General features: G+C 35.8%; 1 protein-coding gene across 1 annotated transcript in view; it reads left to right on the forward strand.

Annotated features, from left to right (window-relative positions):
• The first annotated feature begins 2,306 nt into the window (after positions 1-2,306).
• TRPC7 (transient receptor potential cation channel subfamily C member 7) overlaps positions 2,307-25,338 on the forward strand; it is a 133,941-nt gene continuing 110,909 nt past the window's right edge. Inside the window, exon 1 of the mRNA XM_070933895.1 lies at positions 2,307-3,059. Within this exon, the coding sequence (XP_070789996.1) occupies positions 2,307-3,059 (753 nt within the window). The remainder of the gene's footprint in view (positions 3,060-25,338) is intronic.

The following is a 25,338-nucleotide window of genomic DNA, read 5'->3' on the forward strand; positions in this document are numbered from 1 at the left end:
TTGTACTTCGATCTACCCTTTGTCCAACATAGTTCAGTAACTTATTCTTCTTTTGGTCCAGAAATGGAAAGCAATTTTTCTTCTGTCAGATTGTGAATTAGAATCATACCAAAGAAAATGTCACCACTGTCATGCATGTGGATCAGCGTTTGTGTGTTCAGTTGTTGAACAAGCATTCTATTGATTAGTTGCATTTGATGCCGTAAATATCATAACCTCACAACTTGATTAGATAATAATTTGATCGTTCAACAGCAGCAACATCAAAAGAATGTACATTGGTAAAATGATAAAATTTTGGAGTTCCTCTGAATTGTTCATCAAATATTTATATTTACATTTGCATTTTTATGTACCTTGGTGTGTATGTCATTTTGTCATCTCTGTTTTTAAAAGGAAACATGACATTTCTGCAGGGAAAATATGAGCAAATTTAGGAATCCATAACTCAGATTAATGACTTCAGAGAGACAGTGTGGCTTATAAATTATTTTACATTTTCAGGTTTCCAACAATATTTTGTAAACTTGCTGAGGATCTGGAAAAATAATGTCATTATAAACAGTTATGTCTTGTGTTTTTTCATCAGCATTTAATTTCTGCTGGGATTATTCCAAATAGTAGTAGTATACTTACTAAAACCACTCAATTTCTTCTAAGAGCTGCAACATTGTGTGTAGATTTCAAGACTTCACTCAAAATTCAAATCTGATTTGATAGCTTTGACTGTGTAATTAGGAGTTAGACAATACTAAACACAAACAATAAAGTCTTTTTTTTGTTGTTGTTGAAGATGTTATAAAATGAAAACAAAGTCTAGTGGAATAAATCATAGCCAAATATTCAAATTATGGTATCAGTTAGAACCATTCATTTGTAGCCTTTGGCATGACTATTATCACAATTGTTCCATTGGCCCCTTCATCCTAAACTCAGACGTACAATCCAGTACAATATAGGCCCATTTGACTTTATATACTCCATTCAGCTTTAATGTATAATTTTGGCTTATTGTATCTTGTCATCCTGCTTTTTACAATTTGGAAATTGTTGTGGCCCACCAGTGGCCAGCAGAGCTGGCAGCAGATTCGGACAGTGAGGAGGTTGGGGAGGAACATGGGCCAGTCCTGGAGTCTGGGGAAGGCTCGGATAAGGGCTCTGTGTCGGAGGCAGAGCGGAGGCCAGGGCCATCTGGTAGTTATGTGTTGCCTCCGGAGCCTCTGGAATCTGACATCAGTGAGGCAGAAGAACAGTGCGAGCCTGTTCCTAGTGTGCGCTTGCGCAGAGCTGCCAAAAGGCAATAACAATTAAGAAAAAAAAAGGGCAACTCGGGAGTAAGGCTTTGAGATGATTGCTCCTTCCCATAAAACATAAAAGAGGATCAAACGGACATGAGCCTTTGCAGGAAGCAATTAGTTCATATAGTCAATTCAAGCTCTGAGAAGTCCGTTTGACTCTGTGCTCCGTTTGGCCTTGCAAAACTAATTGACAATTAAATCTCTGGCAGCGTTTCAAGGGAGATAAAGGTGGGTGCTTATCAACATCACTGTGAAAGGTTGTGTCAACTTGAGCAGACATCTGTCGGAATCTTCACAGACTGTTTGTGAATCATTACGGGCTGTGAATGACCATAATTCACAGCTGTCTCAATAAAAGAGGTTTTTTGGGACTAAGATTGTGATTTATGCTTTCTCAGGAAGCCTAGGTCACAACAGAAATATGCTAAACCACGTTCTCCTGAGGAAGATCATGTGAGGACTTTGAGGTGTGTCATCTCCTTGGATTTTATTCCTTTAAAGAAGGTTACTTATTGAACTATTAACTTAGAAATGAGAGACTATTACACATTCAGAGAATAATTACTTACTTTGAATTACTTGATTTGGAACAAAACATACAAATGTGAATCTCATAAAATATACAGGCAGCTGGGCTTTATGACTTACTAGCTTTATTTTTATTTTTAGTGGTTTTATTTACGCTTATATTAATTAACAACATTCCATTTATTCTTAGCTTTAGCAAGCATTTGATTCTAGCTGAAACTTATAATAGGTTTACTGGAATCATGCAGATTTCTGTAAAACATGCAGAATGTTGCTCTGTTTGAATGTTGCTGTGTAAAAGGGCTAATCTAGTCAAGCACATATCAATTTCAATTGAAGAGTAAATTCCTTCAAATGCTCTTCAATACTGAATGTGGAAAATCTTGGATTTAATATTCAGCCAATCAAATTATTATAAACAATCTTGTTTTACTGTGTTCCATTATTTCCATCCAGGCTTGAGTACCTCATCCCACAAACATGCATCGGCGACACACCACCCTCCGGGAGAAAGGGAGGAGGCAGGCCATCCGAGGCCCAGCCTACATGTTCAATGAGAAAGGCACCAATTTGACATCTGAGGAAGAACGTTTCTTGGACTCGGCAGAATATGGCAACATCCCAGTGGTTCGGAAAATGCTAGAGGAATCCAAAACATTGAATTTCAATTGTGTTGATTACATGGGACAAAATGCCCTGCAATTGGCAGTTGGCAATGAACATCTGGAAGTCACCGAACTTCTTCTAAAGAAAGACAATTTAGCAAGGGTTGGAGATGCCCTCTTGTTAGCCATCAGTAAAGGATATGTACGGATTGTGGAAGCAATATTGAACCATCCAGCCTTTGCACAAGGGCAGCGTCTCACTCTAAGCCCACTCGAGCAAGAATTACGAGACGATGATTTTTATGCTTATGATGAAGATGGAACACGCTTTTCCCATGATATCACACCTATTATACTTGCTGCTCATTGCCAAGAATATGAAATTGTTCATATATTGTTACTGAAAGGGGCACGGATAGAAAGACCTCATGACTACTTCTGTAAATGCAATGAATGCAATGAGAAGCAAAGAAAAGACTCATTCAGTCACTCTCGATCAAGAATGAATGCCTACAAAGGATTAGCAAGTGCGGCTTATTTGTCTCTATCTAGTGAAGACCCTGTCCTTACGGCTTTAGAGTTAAGCAATGAGCTGGCAAGACTAGCCAACATTGAGACAGAATTCAAGGTAATGTAGAAAACCTCTATACTTATACCTTTATTTTGTCCAATTGCTTTTTGTGCGCTCACAATAACCCTTGGTCTAGATTAGATTATATGTTTAGTATATGCATGGAAATGTTATGTTCTGTTTTTCAAATGGCACCATGGTGAAAAGACCAGGGGGAATGGGAGGAATAATATACCTATTTTTTTGACCCCGCTGCAACTCTTCTGAAATTGATGTACAAAGTTTCCATTCAGCTTCAGAGGAGGAAGCTACTGTTCATGACAATGGACTTCACATTTCCAGAAACCAACAGAAGTTTTGGAAGGGAAGTCTATTGGCCTGCAGCACGAACAAAAAAAATATTAGATTTTCTTACCTGCATTCTTTAGTGGTGACCTTGACTTGAGCCAGCCATCTGAAATACATATGCAATATATTCTTCCTTTAAAGGAAAAAAAAATGTCTATATAAAATAAAATCAGTAACAGGAAATCTGATTTCAACCTTGTTTTCTTCTACATCTTTATGCTGAGAAAAGAATTTCCACTTGACAGGTTGACAGAACATAATATTTTGAGATTTTCCAGTTGTAAAAAGATACATATTTTACAGACTGTTTTTTTTTTTAAAAAAATACTTGCTGTGAAAAATCACTGTGGCTGTCTGTATTTTATTAAAAAGTAAAGTATGAAAGAGAGACTGAAAGGTTCATTCTTTAAAACTTTTTTAAAAGCCTTAGTTTGATGTTTAGTCACTTATCAGTCTATTATTCACCCTTAAAATGACTTAAGGCAGGACTGTTATGAGAAAGACAATAATAACAGAATATTACCAATTTTACTTGAAAGATTGCAAGCATTGAAATTAAAGCATGAACACTCCTATTTATGTGACTGTTTCCTTAGTTTTGGGTGTTCTTTGATATTATTGATTTTTAGATCCCCGACTCATTTTGTTTTTGGATTGTCAGAATTGCATCTTGCCTGTTGCTTCTGTTTATCGTGCACATTTCTCTTTGTGCTATTTGGAGCCAGGTACCATTCTGATGCTAGTGAAATGTGATTCATATAACCTAGAAGCCAGAGATGTCACACTTATTTAATGTCTAAGTACAAGTTACATGTTTTTAGCTTGGTGGTTGCATGGAGAGGATACCTTAGCAAGACAATGAGATTTTGTTGGTGGTGCCTTGGGATGCATTTGTTCATGCTATAACCTCAGCTTATGACATAACCATAAATGCCTTTCATCAGTACCCAGGTAGTTTAAATGTGTTCAGATGGGCTTAAACACATACTTTCCTAAGGTTTAATTACCTCAGGCTAAACCCTAGTAAAGAAATGAGAAGGGGTTATAAATCATATTTAAAATGAAATGGGAGAGTCAGAATTGAGTGCTAGGACACAAATACTGGAATATTTTGCCTATATTACTTTTGATGGAGAAATCATTGACATGAGAAAGTCATGGCTGTGGGCACAAAGTAATCAAGAGGTCTGATTTCTGTTAGCTTAAAAAGAAAGTCAAATAAGTTTTATGCAATAAAAATGACTTCAGGAAGGACTATTAGGAGAAAGACAATGATAACAGTATATTGCCAATTTTACTCAAAAGATTGCGTGCAAATATTGGAATTAAAGTATGAAATTAAGGAGTGCAGTTAGTCCTTGTTTACCAACTGCCCCATATAGTAACTGTTCATTACAATAATGATGAAAAAGTAACTTTGTGACCAATCCTTACATTGATGCTCTTTACAGGTCTGTAAAGCGAAGGAAAGCCGGGGTTAAGACTGTAAACATAATCATAGTTTCATTTAGCAAGTGTTTTGCTTTACAACCAAGTTCCTGGTCCCAACTGTAGTCAATAAATGAGGATTACTGGCATTTTACATTTATTTATTTAATTAATTTGTAATCCGCCTTTATTATTTTTACAAATAACTCAAGGTGGTGAACGTATCCAACTCATCTTCTTCCTCCTATTTTCCCCACAATAACAATCCTGTGAGGTGGATTGGATGAGAGAGAGTGACTAGGCCAAACTCATCCTGGCTTTCAAAGCTAAGGCAGGACTTGAAATCACGGCCTCCCACTTACTAGTCTTGTGCCTTAACCATTAGACCAAACCTGCTCTCTCTGTTTTATATCCTCACATTTAAGAAAAGTAGCATGGAATGTTCCAGTTGCAAAATTGGTCTTGAACAAGTTAGTGGCATTTATTTATTTTATTTATTTATTTATTTATTGTTTAAATTTATATACCGCCCTACTCCCGAAGAACTCAGGGCGGTGAACAGCCAAAAGATAAAACACACATAATACAACATTTAAAAACAATATAAAAGCCCATTAAATAATTTGGCCCAAACAATTTAAAACACCCCTATTATTTTAAAACAAATTTAAAATTAACAATTAAAAAGGAGGTTAGGCCAGGCCAGCCTGTTGAAATAAAAAGGTCTTGAGGGCACGGTGGAAAGTGCGTAAGTCTGGGATCCTCCGTATCTCCGGGGGGAGCTCATTCCAGATGACAGGTGCCCCCACAGAGAAGGCTCTCCCCCTGGGGGCTGCCAGTCGACACTGTTTGGCCGACGGTACCCTGAGGAGCCCCTCTTTATGGAAGCATACTGGCCGGTGAGAGGCTACTGGTGGTAGAAGGCGGTCTCGTAAGTACCCCGGTCCTAAGCAATGGAGCGCTCTAAAGGTGGTAACCAAGACCTTGAAGCGACCCGGAAGACCACTGAGAGCCAGTGCAGCTCGCACAGGAGAGGTGTTACATGGGAACGCCACATCGCTCCCATAACCACCCGCACAGCCGCATTCTGGACCAGTTGGAGCCTCCGGGTGCTCCTCAAGGGGAGCCCCATGTAGAGAGCATTACAGTAGTAATTTGCAAACCTGATCAAATTATAATAAGTACAGCTGGTTATTGACTTACAACCATTCATTTAGTGAATGTTCGAAGTTACAACGTCACTGAAAAAGTGACCTGACCATTTTTTACGCATGCAGATCTCCATGATCACATGAACAAAATTTGGATGCTTGGCAACTGGTTCATATTTATGACGATTGCAGTGTCCCGGGGTCATTGATCACCTTGTGTGACCTTCTGACAAGCAAAGTCAATGGGGAAGCCAGATTCATTTAACAACCGTATTACCAGTTTAACAACTGCCGTGATTCACTTAACAACTATGACAGGAAAGGGCATAACATGGGGCAAAACTCACTTAACAATTGTCTTGCTTAGTAATGGAAATGGTAGGCTCCAATTGTAGTCATAGGTCAAGGACCACTTGTACAGTATATTTTGTAAATATTCAGAGTTAAGAACAGAACTGACTTTAAGGAGCAGAGACGAGATAAATGATGATGCAGATAAATGCAATGATGCTGCTTTATATTACACCATTCGGGATTCATATTTTTCAGGGTAATATAAGCAAAGGCTTGTAAGTCCTGTCAAACTTTTTACATCTGGGCTTTGCCATAACTAGATGCTATTTTCAAGTGTGTGTGTGTGTGTGTGTGTGTGTGCGCGCACACACACACACACACACACACACACACACTTTCAAATCTTGACTCCTGGTGACTGGTCCATGCTGTTTCCTTGTCAAGATTGTTTGGAAGAAGTTTGCCATTGCCACCTTCCTAGGGCTCAGAGAAACTGGCCCAAGGTGATCCAGCTGACTTTGTATGCAAGGCAGGACTGCTGGTTCTCCTGATTTTTAGCCTGGTATTTAACCACTGTACCAAACTGGTTCTTATAAAGATATTATACCTTTTTTTAATGTATAAACAATTCTGGTCTAGAGTCATTTTTTAAAAAAAATCTTCCTGAATTGCACCAGGGTAATATTGGAAGGATCTGCTTTCCAATGAATTATTATAGATTATTTTTGGAAGGTCAGTTTCAGAAGGTGCTTCTGTATTACCGTTGATGCCATAAATGTTCCATTGCAATTGTCTGTTGACCCAAATTCTATGTGATATGCAAATAGTCTTTGACTTATAACCTTTTGTTTAGCCACAATTCAAATTTGCAATGGCAGTGAAAAAAAAGTGACTTACAACTGGTCCTTGCATTTACTAACCATTGCAGGATCCCCACGGTCACGTGATCGAATTCAGGTGCTTGGCAACCAGCAGTGAATTTACAATGGTTGCAGCATCCCAGGGCCGTATGATCACCATTGGAGACCTTCCCAGCCACTTTCTGACAAGCAAAGTCAATGGGGGAAGCAGAATTCACTTAACAACCGCAGTGATTTGATTAACAACCATGGCAAAAAAAGTTATAAAAATCAGGTGTGACTACTTAACAACTGTCTCGCCTGGCAACAGACATTCTGGTCTCTATTGTGATTGTAAGTAGGACTACCTGTATAAATCACCACTGGGAAAGAGGCTGTGAAAGTTTTTGGGTGTGGTGGCTAAGGATGCTAAGGATACCCAATTCTATTTCCATCCAAACCCAAGGAAACTACTGAAGTTTAGAATCAGTGTTTTATCATGATAATTGATTGGGGGTGTTGGTTAAACAAATGATTCTCAGTTCTATTCCCAAAGATCTAATCTGTAGATTTAGCGTAAGCAACTTTCTGCTTAATTTCAGCATAAGCAACTTTCTGTTCAGAAAGAGTAAGAATAAATAAGCCAAAGAAATTAAAAAGCATAAGATGAAAAGGGAAAGGTAATACAGATAAAAAAGAGTTTACATAAAACCATTCACTAAAATGCTCTACACCTTTTAATCCTTGAAAACCATCCAAGCTTCTACCTCATTTGTACACTAATTCACATATTCCTTTTGGGTGGTTGTTGTTTAATTTCCCCTCTTTCTTTTTCAGGCTTCCATTAATTCCATCCAGCCATGACTTTATTGGTCTCTCCTTTTTCTCTTGACCTTCATTTTTCCATTATAAATTTATTTTTTCATTCAGTCATCATTCATTGTCTTAATATGACCAAAGCATTTATTCACCTTTGCATTTAATTCATGTTCATTCAGCACTTCTCAAACTCATCTCTTCTTGCTTTACAATACCTACCTCTTAAGTAGCCCCTTGACACTAGATTTAATGTGCTTCTATGTTTCTCTTGACTTATTCAACTCTCATTTCCTTATAACAAAGACAGCAGAAGAAAGCTCTTATACAATGGGTCTGGTACCAGCATTGATAGCCTCCATTTCCATGTCACTCTTCAACATATCACTGAGATAAATCTGTAAAAAAAAAAAAAACTTCTTCCAGTACTCTCTGATGTCAGTTCCATCCCAAATAATTTCATCCTTTTTCCTTTGAATTTCATTCACTCTCCTGATGTTTGTTTAGTTAGAACTTTTCACCCATTCTGAAAAGATTTTTAAATACTGTATATATATATAATATCAACATACAACTACAGTTTCTCCGCCTGACTTAATTTGAATTGTTTTTGGCAGTACTCTCATTTTTGGCAGTACTCATTCTGATATTATTTTGACTTCATCCCACAACCTCATTCACTCCATCATTCTGTTGAGCATTCTTTTTTGTATTTCTCATTAGCATAACTCCAGACATTTATCTGGCACTCTGTAACGTAATTATTTTCATTCTGTTCCAAGCAGCTTCTACATCCTCTTTCCTAATGTCAAGTTCCTATTCATTCTGTGGAAGATAATTTACCTTCGAATACTTTTTTAATTCAAGAAGCATGCTTTCTTTGCCTGCAGATATTCTATTTTTCTTCTCATTTCTTCCCCTTTGTTCCTCTTCTTCAATGCCTAATTTTTCCCGTGATCCTCTCTCATCACTAGAAAAAAAATTGGTATTCTTCACTAATTCTGTCAACCCTTTATCATAAGCCACCAATCAATGGTGCATTTAGATGGATATTAATTCCTTTTCCATATATGCATGTGAATAGACTGATTCTGGATTGCATTCAATCAAAATATTACCCAATTTTTCTCAAAACCCATCTCTAGTTTTTCCATTATCATCATTCACTGCAGCTTGATGATGAAGATGCTATCCATTCAATCATGTCTGATTGATTCTATGGAGCAGCTCTCTCCACATTGTTCAATCTTGAACAGCTTCTTTCAGTTGCTTTATGCTTTGGCTGGTGTTGGGTTGGCTGGTGTCTGGCCATTGTGTATTTGGTGGCCTCATTTCCTTTTATCACTGACCATTCCAAGCAAAATTTCCTTTCCAGTGGATTTGATTTCATGACATGATTGAAATAAGTAAGGTAGAATCAATCATCAATTATTTTGATGAGGGGATAAATGGGGAACTCATCAAATTTGCAGATGACACCAAGCTGGCAGGAGTAGCCAACACTCCAAAAGATGTGCTTAAGATACCGAAGGATCTTGACAGACTTAAACATTGGGCACTATTTAACAAAATTAAATTCAATGGTGAAAAAAGTAAGGTTCTACATTTAGGCAAGAAAAACCAAATGCATAGGTACAGTATAGATTGTGCCTCACTCAATAGTAGTAACTGTGAGATGGATACTGGAGTCCTAGTGGACAATCACTTAAATATGAGCCAGCAGTGTGCTTCAGCTGCCAAAAAAGCCAACACAATTCTAGGCTGTATTAACAGAGGGATAGAATCAAGATCACGTGAAGTGTTAATACCACTTTATAATCCATTGATAAGACCACACTTGGAATACTGCATCCAGTTTGGGTTGCCATAATGTAAAAAATGTTGAGACTCTAGAAAGAGTGCAGAGAAGAGCAACAAAGATGATTACAGGATTGGAGGCTAAAACATATAAAGAATGGTTGCTGGAATTGGGTATTTCTAGTTTAATGAAAAGAAGGACTAGGGGTGACATGATAGCTGTGTTCCAATAACTCAGGGGTTGCAACAAAAAAGTGGGAGTCAAGCTATTCTCCAAAGCACCCAAGGGCAGGACAAACAAGCAAGGGGTGGAGTATATAAAACCAGATATATTGCTGGAAGGCAAAATCAGAACAGAACAGAAAAGAACAGAATAACAGAGTTAGAAGGGACCTTGGAGTTCTTCTAATACAAACCGCTGCTTAGACACGAAACCCTATACCATTTCAGACAAATGGTTATCCAGCCTCTTCTTAAAAATTTCCAGTTTTGGAGCATTCACAACTTCTGGTGGCAAGATGCTCCACTGATTAATTGTTCTAACTGTTAGGAAATTTCTTCTTAGTTCTAGGTTGCTTCTCTCCTTGATTAGTTTCAATCCATTGCTTCTTGTCCTGCCCTTGGGTGTTTTGGAGAATAGTTTGACTGGGTTCCTATTTTTATATGCATTGATAACAACTTATATAATATCAATGCATACTTTATGATGTGTATATTTTCAAATTTTAACTCTTTATTCAAAATTAGACTTACGTTTTCACATTCTTGAATTTAATCAACAGAATATAACCCTCAAAATCTAATCTCCTTAATTCAGTTCTGTAACATCTTTGCTTTTTCTGTTGCAGACATACATTTTTTATTTCCATTTGTTAATTCGTTCTCTTTACCATTTACTCCCCATAATTTATATGTCACAATTTATCATATACTGTGATCATCACCAGATGGCTCCATATATATTGTCTACTGGTATCCATTTTGAGTTTGGTCAATCCAGGCTCTCCCATAACATCTATTATTAATATTTTTAGACCATTTAAATTAGGCATTCAACTGCCTAATGCAACAGGACCTGATAATAGTGAAGATAGTAGCCCATAGTTTGGGGACATTATGGCCAATATGTCAGAAGTCAGTCAATACCCCAGTTTTATCTCAAGCAAGTTCCCTTTATTTAAGGTAAAGAAAGCTTTGTACTCTAGAGGCATCCTGCAAGCCAGCATAACTATTGCCTATGTAGAAGGTATATACAGTTAACTGAAATACATCCAGGATGTACAGAGATAAAAGATATGGAATAAAAGATATTTAAAAAGTGCACAGCAGCAGATAAAAGATTTCTTTTTGTGAAAAAAATAACAAGAATGGGAAATCTGTTCAGACTGCTTTTTATTGTTCTTACTCCTCTCCCCAGGTGGGTTGCTATTTTTGAAAAAAAAATACAGGTTGGTGAGGCATTTCAGCTTGGCACACTGTATTATTTTCTCTCTCTTTGCTAGGTCTAAGGAGGCCATGTGTATTATTTCATCAAAATAATTGCATGGAAAAAGAAAGCAGGTAGGAATCAAGTTCCTAGAACGTAAAAGGAGGGTTACAGAACAAACCAACTGGTAAATTGTGAAAGAACTTGGGGGCTGTTAATAGGCTCTTTATTGTGCATATGGGAAATGGTTTTTTTCATCAGTAGAGTTACCATGCTCATTGAGATCAAATGAAAGAGAAGATCAAGCAGTAGCAAGCAAAGGAAATGCTGTTCTCTGTAGAGAATTACTGCATAAATGTTGAGAAAATATGAAGTCAAAAGATGGGAAAGAAATAGAAGAGATAGAAACCAACAGGTTTTCAAAAGGTGTCACATCTACTTGTCCATTCATCTAGTTGGCATGACTCAGTAGTGGTCAAATACTACTTTTATTTATTTATTTTTTTTGTAAATCAGTTTAGATTTCTTTTCATGGTAGTCACTTGTGGGAAAATATATATTGCTTTTTAAATAATTGTTTTATCCCTATATTTATTTGTTGCATTCAGGTTCTACCATTCCTCCCAGAGCTCAGAATGTATATATAGTATATCCCCTATCTTACCCTCACAGCAACCCAAAAATAAATAAAAGGATGATGATTGGCTCAAGGTCAACTGCTTGGCTGGGTTAGATTACCTGATTCAAGAAGATCATTTGATTCTCCCCATCTAAGCCTGGGCTCAAACTACTATACTATATGATTCACCAGTAAATTGATTATATCTAATAGTAGCTTTCAACTCCTCAGGTGAATCTTTTCACCCCTTCTAATGCAGCTATTGAATTTTTTTTCTCAATGAAAGTTGGAATAGCCTTTGTGGCCATCAAACATATTAAAGAATCATGGTTAATGATTCTGAGTCTCTAAAGAATTTGGTTCATTGACAGACTGAACATTGGTTAAGTGTCACTGTTTTTAATACCTGAGAAGAATAAGATGGAATTGCCCTTATCCCTATATAGACAAATACTTTATTGGATTTGGACAAAGGTCTTTATAAGTGCAATGAGCGAAAAATTACCTATGAAATAGAATCAGAAAATGTATGGTTAACATCATTATTTTTTAAAATAGCCTGTGTGGAATTCCATCTATATTTCTTTTTACTTAGCTCTAGCTTTAAAAAGAATTCTCCCCCAAAGAAATTAATATAAAAAGGCTATAAAGAATGTTGAGAGCCAATTTTTGCAGGGTGAACTTGGTAGCTGGAAATAATTCTGAAAAATATCATGTAATAGCAATCCACCTCAAATTCAGTGATATTGATTTAACAGCCATTTTTATCCTTCTGAGGATAAATGTTAATCCTAGTCAATATTTAACTGAGGAAAAAGTATCTGATCCTAAATGAAAGCATGTCAATATGTTCAGTTAGAAAGCTGGTAAGTTTCCATCAGAAATTGAAATAATAATCATGGCAAGTTTAAAACTGTATCAGTGAGATAGGGTCATACATTGAGGTACCAAGGATAAGTCAACAAACAGTGGAATGGGGGAAAATAAAAATACCATTAAAAATAGGTAGACTAATATATAGCCAACCTATCTTATTGTATTTATTCCTCTATCAGTACTTAGACCAGTTTCCATTTATTTACTTTTTAAAAATGTTTTTCAAAGATTTTCCCTCTATTGATGTTAAATTTCCCAGATACAGGCTTTTTAACATAAATTCAACTAATGTAAGCTATCTTTGTAAATGAAACTATCCCCTTTAGAAACATACATGATTGCACATCCCATTACAAATATGTGTTGGGGAAAGTGGTCTTATGTAGATTTTTGATCAGAGAAAGACTGGACACTATTTATTATTTCAATTTCTATAGCTGCCTACCCATACAAACACATGGGCTTAAAGGATTTAATATATATATAATATAAACAAGCTAAATAGAAGTAGAAATGACCACATGGGAGGTAGGGGAAAATTAGTTAACCATAAACCATTCAAATTCAACCAAGGGCTTACCTAATAACCTGATGTAATGCCTTGGAAACAGCCAGCTCTTCAAAGCTTTCTTGAAGACAACTAGGCAAGGTTGAAGCTAGGTGAATTTTGGAGAAAATGTATTGAAGAAGGTAGGTGCAGCAACAAAGAAAGAATGCCTCTTGATCCAGTAAAATGACGTTGTTTAATAGATTGGGATCCAAAGCATGCCAAACCTGTTGTATCTTCCCAGACAGGCAGAGATAATTAGAGACAGATGGTCCTACAAACAAGAACTCTATGCCATATACTTCATAAATCTTGAGTTGCATTGTACAGATAACCAATACAAACAGAGTGAGGTGGTCATACAAATATGCACTCTGGTTCATTGATGCTGCTCAGCCAAACCATTGGTGGATCTTATAAGTTTCTTCATTATAAATGTAGAGGAAATTACTTATATATTCATAATTATGACTTTTCTTCATAGAACCTACAGTTGGAATGAGTTTAAATAAACAATGTCAGCAATTTGCTGGAGGATTTTTTGACAGAAGGGCTAAGTTTAAAGAATTTTGGAGATGCTCCACTTCATACATAAAAAAACAAAAAAAAATCAATTTGACAAACAAATAGGTAGAATTAGAGTTTCACACATATATTTTGTTTAAGGGAAATGATTGTCTAATTCTATAGGCTTTGAAAAAAAAAGTAGCATCTATTTTTCCTTTCAGTGCCCCAATTAGTTAAAAAAGCAATGTTCCTGGTGAACTGCATTGCCATTCCTAAAACATTCCCAGTTATTCACAGTCACAAATAGTTTGAGATAATCTAATTAACTGATGCTCTGATGGTAGTTTTGCAATGTGTTTCTGAAAAAGGGAGAAGCTACATTGCACTATCAACATCTTGGAGTTGTAGAATTTGATTTGTAGATTCAGTATTTCAGTTGGTTACATTGTTTGCTATGCAGACATAAATCATGGTTTGCAAATTGTGACATAGCACATGTCCTGGTGGAAGAAATAACACTTTAAAGCATTGTTTCACATGATTTATCATGGTTACAAAATATATTAAAGATATATATGCTGTAAATATCCTATTGTTTGACCATGATAAGCACTGTTATGAATAGTTTGTATGAATTGCACAGATTTATAATATCACTCAAAATACCCTGGAGAAGGGCCATGGCATCCAAAATCTTGCCCACTTCTAATTTAAGGCTTAGCATGAGGAAAAAACCCTGATCCATTATATCCATTACAAGTTTTCATCTGATCTGAATACTCTTTTAGGCTGATATTGATATTTTGATATTAGAAGGAGGATTTTTTTATGTAAACAAAACCCCATGTGAACTTTCTTTCAAACTCAGTGGCAAGCTGCTGTAAGATAAAATAAAAGTATATTATTATTATTATTATTATTATTATTATTATTATTATTATTATTATTATTATTTTAATTTTGATTTATATGCCGCCCTTCTCCGGAGACTCAAGGCAGCTTACAATGCGCTAAGCAATAGCCTTCATTCTTTTGTATATTTATACAAAATATACCCACAACTGGGTCCTCAATTTACCTACCTTAGAAAGGATGGAAGGCTGAGTCAACCTTGAGCCTTGGCGAGATTCGAACCTGCAGTAATTGCAGGCATCTGGTCTTAATAATCAGGTTAATAACAGGGTGCCTTAGACCACTGTACTACCAAGGCTCATGATATTATGATGTCATGAGGTTCCAATTGTAGCTTTACAGATTCAAGTAAACATTTTCAAAGACACAGAGATCACATGATCCCTGACAGGCTGTTCTTGCACTGAAATTAATTAAGTTCTGATTCTGAATGGGCTGAACACCCCTGACATAACACTTGGAAATAGTTAATTACTTTGACCCGCGTCACAAAATCATTTGGTAGATTATTTCAGAGCAGCTGCTGTTAAAAACAAATCTGAATTATATAGGAACTTGTAAACGAAAACAGAAATGTGTTCTCAAACTCAGGTCACAATGTGCCCTGTTTAATTAAAAACAGAAAAGGTTCACCTAAATGGGCCACTCACAAATGTATCTCCCAAATGCAACCCTCCTTATCTTCATATTTATCAGGCAGTGCCACCAAAGATGTTTCTCGCATGAATAAGTCAATTACTTTTCTCTAATAGCTTGGAAGTACACCTGTGAGGATTAAAAGGTACTATTTAACTCCATGCAGGAGGTTTTAAAAAAACCCACCTGTGTTTGAAAGAAACAGCAGTTTGCAGGTACCACCTGCAAAGAAGCAGGTGTCCCATTTCTCAAATTAGCAAGTGAAATAAAGAAGAGCAGTCAATATAAAAATGGTTAGGTGCTCATGGTTCATTTCTTCAAAGGATCACCTTTTAGTAGAGAATTTGATAGTGTCCTTCTTCACACCTTTTTCTAAAAGTTGTACTTAAATAAAATCCTTGAAATAAACCATGGAAAGGTTGGCCAAGGTTAAACCTTCATTGCTTTCATTTCACAGGCAGACTATTCTGTTTATTACCTGGTTACATTTATTCTTATACACAGCAAAATACCTTTTTCATTCTTTAAATGGAATACACTTCTCACATATCAATATCATTTTTAGTCCTTGAGACAGAGAGCAATACTCCTATCATTTCATGAAGTAATCTAAGCAAATTAAATTATAGCATGGCATAGAAGGACAAGGTTTGTTTTCATCAGTCAGAAAATTCTATAAGTCTTCAAACCACACTCATTGCATACACTTGCAACTCTGGTTAAAATCCAAATTTTCTCGATGCTTAAAAAGTACTAAGGTCCCACTTTTCTTTTAAATTAGATCAGTCACCTGTGTACAATTGTATGTTTCTAGGGCTGAAGGAATCAATACAAAACAAGTCTGTTTTACTGTACACTTTAGTTTAAATTTCTGTGAAAACAGAACTATATCTGGTTTCTTTTACCACCTTTCTTAAGATGTGAAATGGTCTAACCTCTTATGCAAATAGCCACCCAGAGTTACCCTGAGGTAAGATGGGTGTCCAATTAATTTTATAAATAAATAAATAGATGCAAATGCTCCTAATTCTGTGGTTCATTGCATAAATGTATACAGGTGACTCCTTTATTCCCAAGTTCAGCATGCAACTTTCAGAAACATACATTTCTTTGTCAGCTGTACTTCCCACAAACAGATGTGTGTATTTGTGTGGGGTTTTTTAATTGGAAAAGATGGATCTCAACAAGCCCATTCAGTGCTCATGACTGTCCTGTGGTAGAGTCCACATCAGCAGATGACACAAATCTGTTCTGACATAAATCCTTAGCACATTTTTATATCCTTAAAAACATGTTCATGTTATACTAACATGACCTTATAAGCAATTCTTTTCCATAAGCAGACTGAAACAAAACAAAACAACTTGTACAGATTTGGCCAGCCATATCATTTCTGTCTAAACATCCAGTGTGAAAATTTCAAACTTCTTTGTGGCACATATATTATCCTTGTCTACAAGAATTTAACCATGCAGAGGGAAATCTACTCAGTGAAAGAGTGCAGATTTAAAAACACAAATCAGTTGAACAAATTACACTAATGGCAGTGATGTAATCATTTTCTTATATTTTCAGACAGTTCTATTTTCAGAAACTAAGGACAAGCAATATGATTAATTGTACAATGACATATAGACCAATGGAAGTTATTTTCAAAAAAATATGTAAGCAGTACACTCTTACCTGCAAGTAAGCTCCCTGAAGTCAGGGGTTTAGTGGATGTAAAATAGTCATGTGTTCTAAAGACATCTGTCTAAATCTATTGTTTCTCGCTGGCTAAAAGTGAACAAGCGAAAAGATAAAACTTATTTTTTTTGCTTGAGGAAATCAATTTTGCAACCAGATTCCTAAAAAATATTATTAAAAAGGCTTTACAAAGAAATGGACAGAAAATAATTACTCTAAACAAATCAGTCAGATGACATACCCAGTTAATTTTCCATATATATTCATCCTAGTTCCTGTTTTGAATGGCTTTTGATTTTTCCCATTATTGCCAATCCACTTTCTCTTTGTGATACTTAGCAAACATTTTTTAAAAAAAATATATTTTGGGGCTAAGTTGAAAAGTCAGAAGGACATTACTATTTGTCAATTTTAGTTTATGTCCTCATTTGCTTTTATTTTTGTTCCATTTTTAAAAAGCTTTCTTTTCATTTGTTGTATGTATGGTCAGAACTGTTTCTCAGTAGAGAGATGTCAGTTACATCCGATAGTAATATAATTCTGGGTCTGAAAAAAGCAAGAAAAGGGAAGGAAGGAAGGAAGGAAGGAAGGAAGGAAGGAAGGAAGGAAGGAAGGAGGGAGGGAGGGAGGGAGGGAGGAGGGAGAAAGTAAGAAAGGAAGGGGGAGGGGGAGAAAGGAAGGAAGGAAGGAAAGAAGGAAGGAAGGGAGAAAGGGAAGGAAGGAGGGAGGGAGGAAGGGAGAAAGGAAGAAAGGGAGAGAGGGAGAAAGGAATATTGGTAAAAGAAGTCCAGGATTTAAACTGCAATAGGTAGAGGAGACTGCACTCTCCTCTTGATAATCAACTATTTATGGTGGCTTAATTTTAATATACCATAAAATTCTTATCTAGATTTGTTATGTCAAGTGTCTGGGAAGTTTCTGCTGATTTTAAAGCAGGGAGTCTTCAGGGTATCACTGAGTTACCTTTAAAATATGCAAAGAATCTTACCATCTATAGCAATAAATAGGAGGACATCATAAACTCAAATGATGTCAGCCAGACTTTCAGCTCCCTTGAATATAAGTAATAGTAAAACTTTGTCTATGTGTTGTTCTTCTTCAAGGTTGGACAATGATAATTGCTTCTGGACATAACAATTTAAATTTACATCATGGCTGGAGGTCATTAGCAGACCAAAGTGGGACCACTGTTAGGCTAAAGGAAGCTATTTCAAGTGACAAACTGGAACAGACGGAAAGTCCCCATACTTACCTTCTATCCAGAACAATCAATTCATAGAACACAAAGAATATGGCATTATGGAGCAATGTTCTGTACCAACTGGCTACTTCAGGTATGAAGGTATGAAAAGCCTGTGGCATTCCCTAGCCCAGGCAGCATTCAGGAGCCTGTGGTTACTTGACAATATGATAAAATCAGGACTTCCTCAAAGTAATTATTAAAGGCCAGCCTGTGTAGCTAAAGGGCTAGTGATGATTGTACTGGTGTCAGAGAGAAGCATGTAAGAAGAGCAAGCAAGAAGATCCCCACATACTTCAAATAATGGGTCTTTTTGGACCAATTTTGATAGCAGAATCTGGGAAGCAGGAAAATTGCTAGCTAGAAAATGCTTTTTGACTTCTAGCCCTACATTACTATAAATTATTGGCACTGTATGATTTAGATTTATGCTCCCCCTTCTCTCCAGATACTTTTTTTTTTCAGATTGATTCCTTATATCAACAAAAAAATTTAATAGATTGAATCAAAAACCAGGACACTTCAAAGTCACCCTATGATATCTCAGTTCTAATTCTCTTGTTAGCCTGAGGGATGTCATACCATTACTCAATTCTCCTAGCATCCCAGACTCTTAACTGAAATAATGAAAAGGATTGTTCACCAACTGGATTAACTGACATTTTTTGCTAGATGGCTGCCAAATAAGAGTGATGAATTGCACTTGATATGATTTTGAAAGCATCTCTGAAAAGCTGTTTATGCACCCTGGTTAGAAATAGCATTCACCCAAATGCTTGGAATATTCAAAACGAGGAGAAAAGGGGTACATTCATTCCTGATGTTGCCCGCCACTAGTTTCCAGGCATCTAATCAATGTAAATGTGATAAATAAATCAGGAGTATTTGTATTGGCTTGAACACAAGCTCTGTTGATGTGTATCTCCCTTTCCAGTGCCCTACCTGATAACATGAAAAAGAAACAGAATTAGAGTCAGACCAGTGTTTCTTTTTGCTTTGTTAATATAGCACTATAATAGAGATAGAGGAATAATAGGTAGGTAGGTAGGTAGATAGATAGATAGATAGATAGATAGATAGATAGATAGATAGATAGATAGATAGATAGATAGATGAGAGAGAGGTGAAGTGGTTAAACATCAGGCTAGGCAACAGAAGAATTTGAGCTCTTATCCTGCCTTGGGCATGAACCCGACTGCAAGACCTTGGGCCAGTCATTCTCTCTCAGCCCTAGAAAGGAGGCAGTTGCAAATCACTTTTGAAAAACCTTATCAAGAAAACTGCAGGGACTTGTCCAAGCAGTCTCTGAGAATGAGACACTATTGAATGGAAGAAAAAAAAAAGAGATGCAGAGGTAGAGAGATCAGTTGAGGCCAGCACTTGTCTTCTATCCCTTTTGAACACTGAAAGATCAGCATCTAGGAGATTGTTAGCATCAGAGTTTGCCTGATCCCTGTTTTAAAAGCCATTTGGGCTTTTAAAACAGGGATATTTCAACCTGTTCTTGAAATATCCTCTAACCTTTAAATCATTAAAGACCTTAGTTTACAGTGAGCAGACCATGAATCTGAATGAGTTTCTCTTTCATTTTTCTTTTTAAATTCTCGGGTTCTGGTCATGACAAGAACAAAAACAACATTTGAGCAGGGCAGGTAGAGATTATGACTTGGCCTTGAAAGCTGTATCTCTAGAAAAAAAAACTGATTCAAAACATTTTGAGTGAAGTTTTTTGAGTGGGATATTAAATAATCTTGTGGGTATTATATACAGAACCTTTTATTAACTTTTTATTCTTGTGCCATTAAGTGAACCTATAAAGAAGATAAAGTTGAAATTTAAAAATGCTTGCACTTCTATTTCTTTTGGCTAATGAGCTAATTTCATTATGGGTTAACCCAGTGGTGAAATTCAAAAATTTTTACTACTGGTTCTGTGGGCGTGGCTTGGTGGGCATGGCAGGGGAAAGATACTGCAAAATCTCCATTCCCACCCCACTCCCGGGGAAGGATACTGCAAAATCCCCATTCCACTCTGGAGCCAGCCAGAGGTGGTATTTGCCAGTTCTCTGAACTACTCAAAATTTCTGCTACCGGTTCTCCAGAACCTGTCAGAACCTTCTGGATTTCACCCCTAGGTTAATCCTTAGACATGTATTGACCACTTTGCAGAAGGAAGGAAGAGCCCCTCAATTGAATCAATGATTCATGATCATCAAAGTCATAAGATACCTGATAGTTTCTTTACACAGTCCAACAAATGTTATAAGATGCACATTTTGTGAATTACCTTGTTCTTTGTCAGATGATGTGGTGAGCATTATTAAAGGTAATAACTTTAGTAAATGTTGTTAGACTAAAAAAGTGCTACCAGACACTAATAAACTCTCCTCCTACATGATCTCTTATTGTAGGAAGATTATGAAATAGTGGAATTATGGAGATTTTTTTTTTTAAGTCGGTACTCAGGGAAAGAAAACGTAATAATTAAAAATGTTTCTAAGGGTTTCAAACCATTAACCTTCTACTGGCAGTGTTAAACCTAAGTGTTAAAACCACTGAACTATTGTAGCATTGCACAGTAAAGCTGTCTGCAAAAATATTTAAGACCAAAAAGCAGTAGTAAAAGAATTTTTATTTTAAAGTTGACTGTTGTGCCTGTATGTTTGTGTATTTCATGCTTTAACTTCGCATATATAAATACATACAGACATATAAAAATAATTACATCCAGACAGAGTGGTCATAGAAAAGGAGAGTATGTCTATGGAGATTCTCAATTATCCAGGTCAAGGAGCTCAACTGAAGAAGCTTCTTGGAAAGAAGTGAAATGTTTTCAAGGAAAACACCAAGAAAGTCCAGTTGCCTTTTGGGAAAATACCTTTGGGACAGAAAGGAGAGTAATTAACAATTGCTTTGCTAAGATTAAAAAAAATGGAAAGGAACTTCTCCAGTGGGATAGATTGGTGATCAGCTGTCTAGACTAGGGATTGGCAACCTTAAACATTCAAAGAGCAACAAAAGTCCTAACCGGAAGCCCTCCCATTCAATTCTGGAGCCAACCGGAAGTCCAGTTCCCCCACCATAGAATCTCCTCCTAGCGCAGTGTCCTTTTTCCTCTACCTATCCTAAACTGAAAGCCCTATCAATTGTGGAGACGACCAGCAACAAGGAGCCACAGCACAGGGATGAAAGAGCCACATGCGGCTCCAGAGCTACAGGTTGCTGACCCCTGGTCTAGACTGAGCATCTTACAAGTTGTTGCCAAATATCTAACCCAACAGGATTTTATTAAAGTAGTTTGGAGCCAAATAGCAAGAGTAGTTTAAGAATTTAAGGCGAATGTTAGTCTAGTTTCATGCTGTCTATGCTGATTGGAAATTGCTTTCCTGTGTTAGGAGCTCTTTTCCCCCAAACCTTTTGCCTGAAGAACTTTTAGCTGAAGATATCTAAGAATTATCTGGGACACATCCAAGCATGTGCTTAGCTATTAGGTTATGATAAGAAGATCCGTTCCAATAGTGGGTTGCCCCCGGTTCACACCAGTTCTACAGAACCAGTAGTAAAACCGGTGGGAGGCCCCGCCCACCAACCGTGATATCATCAAAACACTTCTGTGCATGCACAGAAGAGCATGAGCGAAGCAAGCGCGCTCGGCCCCATCGCGAACCGGTAGTAAAGGTAAGTAGAACCCACTCCTGATCCGTTCACACCATCATCATCTAAGATAATGAGATATTAAGCTGAAACCAAAAATAAAGAAACCTTGTTTAGGGAGTTAATTCAAACTCTGATATTGCATGTTCTCTTATTGATAGGTGTCTTTTGAAACCAATTTTCTGTTTCCTCTTGCAAAACACTTTCTGCTGAATTTCTCATTCAAAAAGATGAATTCTCACCCTAGTATAGCTACTAATACTATAGTGGTTTCCTTGTATCTAACATTTTCCACCAACTGGGTCTCCATCCAGGTTTAATGACCATTGGTTTGGTTGACTGGTGATGATGGAAAGCGTGGTCCAACATCTGAGACTGGGAAATTATCCTTTAGACAGTGTTCCTTCCTGAGCTTAGTAATAAGAACAAATGAAATATATTGCTTGGAAATGATTTTTGGCAATGCCTACTAAGCGGCAAAAGAATGGATTCATGATATTTCAAAACTGGAGTGATTTCTTGGCACAGCTTTTATTCATTTCTCTGAAGATATTACTCATTGCTATAAGAAAAGTTATTTCCTTCTGGGTTCATATACATGGGAGTGGGCAGTTTGCTATGTCCATGAGCATATGAAACTTTTTTCCAAGACTTTTAATATTATGCTGGTAAATAAACATAAGATTTTAAAAATAATTAAATAGGAAAATAAAGTTGCAATCTCATGTTTGATTTACTTTGTTAATTTGGGAAGGAGGATACAACTATTATACTCCTGAATTACAGGAGGAACTTGCAGAAAGGGAATAGCAATTTCAGAAGAGCTTGGGAATACATTTGCATCATGGTGTATGGTTTTATCATCAGCCTGGTAAAATGTTAGGAACTTCCAGAAAATGCATGACAACAGCTATAGAAAGCACTTTACTATTATCATGTCTTTAATATAGCCTCTCTCCCTCAATACAATAAAAGAAGAAAAAAATGAAAACTATCTGCAAAACCAGCAGCAAAGGGGAAACAATATAGATATATAGTATTACCAATCAGCTTAGTTTTTAAACATAAGTTTTTTAAAATTATATTAATGAAGATGATGTTTTTAAATCGAAAGAGAATACACAATCTAGGTTGGTGAATTGGGGGTTGCACTGTTTTTTCCAATATTTATTTACTTATTTATATTTGATTCATATACATTTTTATAGCCAGAATATTATGGCTGCTGTCCATAATTCTTCAAATAGGGTTACATTTCAAGTGTGAAGTATATAATTCAGATGCACATCCACATATTTAAACTGCATTGAACTTGTGGATATTAAAACTGCCAGAATCACTTCATGGTGAGAAAGACAGCAAACAAATTTAATCAATCAATAAATAGATAAAATAAATTAAGCCAAACTGGGCAATCTATATCATTATTTTTTTAAAATATTTTAAATGTATTCTTTATTTTAAAAACAGCATAATATATAGATACACATTAATGACAAAATGAAACGATCAGTAAAAAAAAAAGGAAAAAAATAGAGAAAACAGAAAATCAAACAAAATCTAGTTTACATTTTATATTTATAAGTAGTCACTGGTTTGCAATAGATAGATAGATAGATAGATAGATAGATAGATAGATAGATAGATAGATAGATAGATTACAAATTATTCTAAAAATACGAGTTACAGGTATATTAGTAAAAAAAAAGAGGCAGACATACTGCAAACTCTGGAATTTAAGATTTTAAAATTTTAAAAGAATTAAAATTTTATTTTACTAAGCTTTCGTCAGCCATCTGCTGACATCATCAGAGTATTAAACTACCATTACAGAGATTTCTGCCTTTATATTATATATATATAATTAGATACAAAACATTATTGTAAATTATAAAATCTATGCTAAAGAAGAGCATATTTCTTCATCCTTAGATGCGTAAAAGAACAGATAAGTCACACACTTCCAAAAAGCAATCCCTAATATCTGGAATAATTATTATTGAATATTTATTATTTTAACCAGCCCACATGTACAATTAAGCCATAATTCCCCACAGACAGTTAGATTCCAGAGCTTTGGTATATAATTCAAAAGCAGCAATAGATTAACAGCTTTAACATTTAAAGATTTCCCCATAAATCTACTTAAAAACATTCAAGTCCTGTGCCAAAAAAGTGTCAACCTATATTACATGAGTGTCACCTCACTCATTTTACACTTCCAACATGATGGGGGTTGTTAATCAATCCTTTTTAAACATTCCCAGTAAACTTTAAAAGAGCTTCTGATTGAATTAGTCTAAAATATATATATATATAAAATCATATTTAATATTCTTTAAGATCTTAAATACATGTTGCTATGAGATATTGCAACTCTGCATTCCAAAGTCCCTTCAAAGAATTTAATGATGATTTCACTATTTATATTAAAAAAATGACAGCAAGCTTAGAATAACCTAAAATGCATTCCAATATTGATTGCAACGTGGGAGTTTTAGGAACTTGTAATATGTGAGGATCATACTGACAAATCAATAGTTTTTACTGAATGTGCAGCCAATTCACAATTTTACAGAATCAAATTGCTTCTCCAGTATCTCAAATGGTTCAAAAACCTGATTGCTGATAAGCTATTTCAAAGTATTAATACCTAGTTCACCAATTAGTTCACCAATTAAACAAAAATGAAATTCACCATTGTTTCTAATTGGAATGATACCAAAATGTAAAAATATTACATGAATAGTAATACATTATACTTCCATCCCAACATCTTCCAATTATGTCTTGTAGTTTTTAATGTAGGTAATACAATGGAATTGTGGTTAAAAATCACATTTTAAAAAATGTGATTATCTTCCTGCTATCTTGTTTACTTTGCTGGTACACAAATGTGCATGTGTATCCATTTGCAAATGAGGACACACACACACACACACAGACACACACACAGACACACAACTGTTTTCATGTTTAAGTAAATAAATAAAATAAAGAAAGATAAATAAATAACATAAAGACAGAAATCTCTCCTGATCTTATTCTGGTTCAACTGATCACTCCCATTTCAAAATTCCAAATCCATCCTTGAAAATAATAAATATGCTTGAGCCTGATACTTTGTTTCGCAATATATTTGTTTCATTTATGTTCTATTAAAAGAAATTAAACATAATAAAATGGGACAGCCCTTCGGTGCCCAAGGCACCGCACTGTGGACCAGGATTTTGAAAATTTTATTTACTGTTGCTTTGGTTTGTCTTTATATATAGTATCTTCTCTCTTCTTTGTCTAGTTTTAGCTGTAGTTAGGTTTCATTCTGAAATGAATTCTATGTTTGATCTTTAGTGTTGTTTTTCTCTAGGAATAAATTAATGCAATTTACCTCCTTTGCTTTCCTACCTGTGAATCTCTACTGATTTCTGATTGGCCACAAGGGAATGTGTAGAGATGCTTAGTCTGATCCAGCAGGTTTCTTCCTAGGTGTAATTTAGCTCTTAAAGAAGACAAGGTAAAGTGTGGGAAATGAAAAAAAAGGGGGGTGGTGGTGAAAGTAAA

Source organism: Pituophis catenifer, unplaced genomic scaffold (genome assembly GCF_029215685.1).
Source record: "Pituophis catenifer annectens isolate HBS135680 unplaced genomic scaffold, rPitCat1.0.hap2 SCAF_2, whole genome shotgun sequence".
Lineage (NCBI taxonomy): Eukaryota > Metazoa > Chordata > Lepidosauria > Squamata > Colubridae > Pituophis > Pituophis catenifer.